Genomic DNA, 6,084 nt, shown 5'->3' with positions numbered 1-6,084 from the left:
GTTATTGTTGGAGTGTGGAACAAGCTGCCCAACAGCGGCGTCTTTCAGGAAACAGCTGGACATGACTCACCAGTCAGGACAGGAGTGAGTTCTTTACACAAAGTATTGTAGGAGTGTGGGACAAGCTACCCAGCCATGTTACTGAAAACTCTTTTAAGGAAAGGAAGGATGCTGAACTGAGGTGTATCTGACAAGCATTTTCACTGGCGCCTGTGTTATTACTGTGTGAATAACTAATCTAAAATATTCCTACTGTACTATTGTGCATCATTCAGGCCCCGCCCCCTGTTGATCGCGGCTTCTGATTGGCTGAGTCGCAGGTCCGCGCGCTCGGCGTCTCCGCCTCCTCCGGCTCCGGCTCGCGGCTGCCCGCTCCGCTGAGGGCGCGAGAGGAGCGCAGCCGTTATTTGTGAGCGGCTGTGTGTCGGAGGAGCGATCGTCTCCCTGCGGCTGATCCCTGTGGAGGCGTGTGGGGCTCCTGAGGCGCGGCTCTCTCTGCCTCCTGTCACTGCGGAGAAGAGCCGAGGGCAGACCTGCAGCCCCGCTCCGCGACGGGTCTCTGCTGCTCCCGGCCGCAGGTATTTCCAGCAGCAGTGTGTCAGTCTCACACACTGACAGCGAAGCTCTCAAGAGAGGTTTTGCCTTCAGACTCAGCGAGTCCGGGTTGCAGCGGCGATGGGCTTCAGTTCCCGCAAAGCACTCTGGGAGAGTTTGCTCCGGCCCGCAGCAGTGACGTCACGGAGGAAGGAGCGTTCCGGCGTGTCTGCTCCTGAGAGGGTGTGCTGGCTCTCCTGAAGCGTGTGGAGTGGGGATTGATAACACACACAGTGAGAAGGAGTGGGCACAGTCAGGGAAAGTGATCTTCTTCCTCTATAAGGTAATGTCATGTCATTCAAATGCAGTGACAGCTGTCTTGTACTTCCTCTCCTGGGTTGCTGTGGATTCAAGAGAATAATCTCTCTTCTCTTGTTGAGGTGGTCCTGTCATGCTACAGTATAGTGTGAGAGAATCGTTGTCAGTTCTCATAGCTGTGCAGTAATTTCAGCTGCCCAGTGTGGTGTGTGGGTGTGTTTGCTCATTCTGCTGTGGACCTGATTGCCTCCCCTGTGTGTCTGCAGCTGCTCTCCAGCACACTGAGCGCAGTGGCGGATGAGGTGTGGGCCTGTAGGCTCACTCAGGACACAGTCAGAGTGCTCTGCCCTCTCAGCTCCACCTCTGAGGAGAAGGTGAGTCTCACAGAAGGCTGAGCTACATGAGAAGCTGGGACTTTTACTCACTAAAAGTCTTATTGCTCACCTAGTGTTGTGATGTAGTGGCATAGCAGGTGTGTCTGTAATTTGCTGTGTATTAGATGTTGTAAGGTGTGTGTCTGTTCAGGCTAGGTTCATACGTGTGTGCTGTTGTGTTGATGTGAGCTGTGAGCAGTGTTTGATTGTGCAGTAGAGCGGAGAGCCCCTTCAGGGTTCTGCGCTCTGTGCTCTGCTTCAGTGTGTCGTCTCCACAGCTAGGGATGCTCCCATCAGGCTGTTGAGGGCTGATTCCCTGTCATTAGAATCGGACGCTTTTTTCTGTTAAAATCATTACAATAAGCCCTGTACACGCCTCATGTCCCATGGCTAAGTGTTACCCTGGTTATTTTTACCAATAATAAAATAAACTAGACCACAGGAATAAATTGTTTATTTTTTATTAACACAGTGAAATGTAGTGGGCTTATTGTTCAATTATCATAAAATAATTTAACTTGACTAAAATAAGTAAAATAATGACTTAAAATAAAGACTTTTTACTCATCAAACGTGCACACAAAACCTTTATAAATATTACATACTGTATACATTTGGCACATATATAGCAATAACAAAATAACAGCTAAAACAACATTAAAGGCTTGTCTTAATCACAACCCATAATTCTAATAAAATAAATAAAATGTTCAATAAGATGTTTAACAAGCAGATTGCAAACGACTACAACCAAGAGGAAACAAGTCAGAATAATTTGGCTCTTTAGCTACTGAGCCTCTTGTTTACTAATCATCGAGGGCAGATTCTTGTTTATGAAGAGGAGCAGCTGTTCGTGTGTTGAAGACAATATGTTCCTCTTCTCATGCAAAATGTGAGCTGCTGTACTGAATAGACGCTCGCTGTCCACACTCGTACAAGGAGCACCAAGGCAGACCTGAGCTGTTTCTGCCAAGGCAGGGAAACGGCTTGGATTGCTCTTCCAGAAAGCCATTGGCTCTGCGCTTCTTGGGATGAGTTGCTGACTGAGGTGGAGATTAATCTCTGATGCTGTTGAGTCATTCCTGTCCTGACCATCACTTCTATCTTCATTCAGAATCTCCTCATACGTCGCCTGCAGAGATCCTGCCCGTAGTTCTTTCGGCTGTCTTGCTGTGCCTGCTGTAAGGCTCCGGTGTTTTAAGTGTTGCCGTTATTGATGGCTGAGCGAGAGTCGGTTTGCGAGTCGCCGCAGCTCTTGCACTTGCTGATTGTTCACACTCTGCGTATTCTTTTTGGTGATGAGTTCTCAAATCTCTGTTCATGGTGTTGAATGTTCTAGCCAGGATCCCCCACGAGAGACTTCTTTTGCACATGTATTGCAAACTGCAAATGTTTCGTCTTTTGTAGAAGTGTGGAAAAACTGCCAGACCGGCGAGGACATGTTGCTACTGTATGTTCAGGTAATGTCGGAAATGTAGTCATCGCAAAATTGTTTTTTGAGATTGGTCAGTTTAGAGAACACCAATCGAGTCATTTGGAGTGAAAATTGGCTGATATCTATCGGCGGCCGATCGATTGGAGCATCCCTATCCACGGCTTACATGTCCTCTCAGTGCAGCTGTACAGAGCAGCCTCCTGAGCTCAGTGCTCACTGTCCTCTTCTCCGGTGTCACAGGCCTTCCTGTACCAGTGTGTCGGTGTGTCTGCCCAGCACCTCTCTCAGCAGGAGACTGTGAAACAAGCGCTTCAGGACAGTGTGAAAGAAGCAGGGTTTGAGAATCCTATGGAGAGAGAGGTGAGGTGATCTGTTCCCACTCCTCACACAGACTCAGGGCTTCTACTGCTGTTGACGACAGCCATGAAAACTGTAATATCAGCGTATCCTTTCTACATGACTTAATGGACAGACGGGGAGCATCTGGAGCAGTAAACTGGAGCACCTGGAGGAAACCCAGGGAAAACACGCAAACTCCACACAGCAATCAACCCAGGACTGGAGCTAAAACTAGTTTTACTGGTCATTTGACCACCAGAGAGGAAGGAAATTTAAAGATCTCAGTTAAGGGTTTATGTTTTAATTTGTTATTAAGAACAGAAGAGCTCATAGTGTGAGCCTCACAACTGCTTTCTGCAGACTTGACTAACCTGCTGGTACATTCTGTAAGGTGTGTGCAGCCAAGATTTATTTCAGTGAGTTTTTCACTCCTTGCAGGGCCTGCCTGGGCTGTCAGTGAGTGAGCTGCTGTGTGTCCCCCTGCAGGAGCCCAGTGTCAGACTGAGCCTGTGCCGCAGTGTGGGCATGATGGCACAGGCAGTGCGCAGCGCCAGTCCCTCCGGAGCTCCCAGCTTCCCTGCCAAGGCCGAGCTCCTGGCGACAATGATGGTCAGTGTGTCTGACGCAGCCGCCTGTCTGCTGTTTTCCCACACGGATGCTCTGACAGTCCTTACTGTCAGTAGAAATCAGAGGGGAGAGAGGTGCCCTCGCTCTCTTCCTCGCTGCAGCTGCACACAGTCTCGGGACTCTCAGCTGTGCCTGTAGATGAGCACAGGCCCTGTCCTGGTGTCTTTTGATGGAGGGAAGTGGGGTTTACATTTCTCTCCCATCTCTTCACAGGCGTTTGTTAAAAAGCAGCCCAGTGATGCCCTGAGCCGAGCTGTCTGTCTGCAGGCCCTGCGCGCCTGTTCCACACTGAGGTACTGTTTCCTGATGAAACTGCCTTCACTGCTTCCATTTCTTCACAATTACATTTTTAAGTGTGTTTGAGGCAGATGGGCATTATGTTTGATGCAATAATATAGATAGATTAGACTTTATTGATCCTGAATGGAAATTGATGTGTTACAGCAGACCAAGAGAAGCAAAACAAAAACAGACATTAGGTGGACAAAAAATTAGATATAAATAAATATAAAATAAATAAATAAAAATAAATACATAGGTGTGTGCAAAATATGATTATAGTCACTGTAAAAACAATAAAATATGTGCAAAATGTGCATAGGTATATACAGATTGAGTGTCCAAAAAGTACAATGGAGCAACATGCTGTCCATAGACGAGCAAATGAAGGGCTAACAGTCCCAGCCTAGGGCAGCGTTATACACCCTGACAGCAGCCGAGAGGAAAGACCTGCGGAAATGTTCCCTTGAACACCGTAGCTGGAGCAGTCTGTTGCTAAAAGTGCTCCGCTGCCCAGTAACAGTCCCATGAAGCGGATGAGAGGTGTTGTTCATGATGGCTGTGAGCTTGGTCAGCATTCTCCTCTCAGCCACCAGCTCCAGGGTGACAGCCCCAACACAGAGCCAGCCTTCTTGATGAGTTTATTGAGCCTATTTGCATCTCTTGTCATGATGCTGCTACCCCACCATACAACAGCGTAGAAGATGGCCGCTGCCACCACTGATTCATAAAAAAACGTGTAACAGTGTTCCACACACACCAAAGGACCTGAGAGTCGGCTCTGGCCTTTCTTGTACAGGGCGTCAGTGTTACCAGACTACTCCAGCTTATTATCCAGGTGTACCCCTAAGTACTTGTAGGACTGCACCCCTTCTATGGTCTCACCCTGGATGGAAACAGGGTTCAGCAGAGACTTATTCCTCGAAAGTCCAGGACCATTTCTTTGGTCTTGCTGGTGTTCAGCTGGAGATGGTTAAGATGACACCACTCCACAACGTTGGTAATCAAGCTCCTATATTCCTCCTCCCTCCCCTCTCTAATACACCCCACAATTGCAGAGTCATCTGAAAACTTCTACAGATGACATGCCTCAGAGTTGTACCTGAAGTCAGAGGTGTAAAAGGTGAACAGCAATGGAGCTAGGACAGTCCCTTGTGGAGCCCCAGTACTGCTAACAATCTGTTCGGACACACAGCTCTGTAGCCGTACATACTGTGGCCTGCAGGTCAGATAGTCTATAATCCAGGACACCAGGGGAGTGTCCACCTGCGCCGCCCTTAGCTTGTCTCTCAGTAAAGGTGGATGGATGGTGTTAAAGGCACTGGAGAAGTCAAAGAACATAACACTCACAAAGCTCCCCGTCTTCTCCACTTCAATAAGTGCCATTTCCTAACATCAATATGTGGTGCATCAACTGCAGTACTCCTAAGTCTAAAACAATACATTCAAAATATATGATGTGATGTATTTTCAGACCTTTATAATGGCTTCTATAGGACAGGCCTGTGGTCATGCTTTTTCTAAAAGAGCTATAGTGACAGGTTGTATAGTTCCATCTGTCTACATCATGATGAGCCTTAAGGAAGAGCTACTAACAGTGTCCTGTTGTTCCTTGTCCCACTGTAGCTGCAGCCCAGAGCTCCCTGCAGTGCAGAGCACCTGACTCGTGTGCTTGTGGAGGGTGTGCTGCTACTGCCTCTGCAGGATCCCGGGGGCCCTGAGCTTCAGGTAGGACTGCTAGACTCAGCCGCTGGTGTTGGGTACAGGCGGCAGACGGTGTCTTAAGAATAGCTGCTCTTGCATTGTGGAACCTGTGAAAATTCACAATGGCTGTACATCCTTTTGCAGAGCACAATCCCTGACACGCGTGCTGTATCCTTTTCTTAAAAATGACTGATTTCCAAGGTTTGGAAAAGGAGACATTAATTTGGAAAACATATGGAAATCTTAGTATCAGAATAATACTGACCCAGTGAAGTTCACTGCACACAAATGTATTGGTGTTAAACAAAAATACACTGGAGCTGATCTCCTCCGTGTTTCCGAAATCATCCTCCCGAAAAACGCCGGGTTGTTACTCATGTTGGTCTGAGACAGCAGTTGTTGGGTGTCAGAAAGTGGCTCAGCCAGTCAAGCTGAAATCTACTGTACCTGTGTCAAGATAACAGAAGGAGGCAG

General features: G+C 47.9%; 1 protein-coding gene and 1 long non-coding RNA gene across 2 annotated transcripts; both read left to right on the top strand.

Annotated features, from left to right (window-relative positions):
- Positions 1-329: 329 nt before the first annotated feature.
- Positions 330-2,687, top strand: LOC138225287 (uncharacterized). The gene is made up of 3 exons (XR_011183829.1): positions 330-877; positions 1,119-1,226; positions 2,634-2,687. It is a non-coding gene; the product is annotated as an uncharacterized lncRNA (long non-coding RNA).
- Positions 2,688-2,904: 217 nt separating this feature from the next.
- LOC138225315 (maestro heat-like repeat-containing protein family member 1) lies at positions 2,905-5,596 on the top strand. Its single transcript, XM_069185125.1, has 4 exons — positions 2,905-3,021; positions 3,439-3,609; positions 3,841-3,920; positions 5,533-5,596. Exons 1-4 carry the CDS (start codon positions 3,010-3,012, stop codon positions 5,567-5,569), a joined length of 300 nt encoding a protein of 99 aa, XP_069041226.1. The 5' UTR covers positions 2,905-3,009; the 3' UTR covers positions 5,570-5,596.
- Positions 5,597-6,084: the final 488 nt, after the last annotated feature.

The sequence above is a fragment of the Lepisosteus oculatus genome, chromosome 27, assembly GCF_040954835.1.
Source record: "Lepisosteus oculatus isolate fLepOcu1 chromosome 27, fLepOcu1.hap2, whole genome shotgun sequence".
Lineage (NCBI taxonomy): Eukaryota > Metazoa > Chordata > Actinopteri > Semionotiformes > Lepisosteidae > Lepisosteus > Lepisosteus oculatus.
Note: the sequence above shows the minus strand (reverse complement) of the source record. Positions and strands in the feature narration are given on the sequence as shown.

What these genes read in the sequence shown, in the direction of transcription:
- LOC138225315 (XM_069185125.1), top strand. An exon ending in AGCTCCTGGCGACAATGATG is followed by an intron (nt 3,610 to 3,840) that starts GTCAGTGTGTCT and finishes ATCTCTTCACAG; the next exon opens with GCGTTTGTTAAAAAGCAGCC. An exon ending in CGCGCCTGTTCCACACTGAG is followed by an intron (nt 3,921 to 5,532) that starts GTACTGTTTCCT and finishes GTCCCACTGTAG; the next exon opens with CTGCAGCCCAGAGCTCCCTG.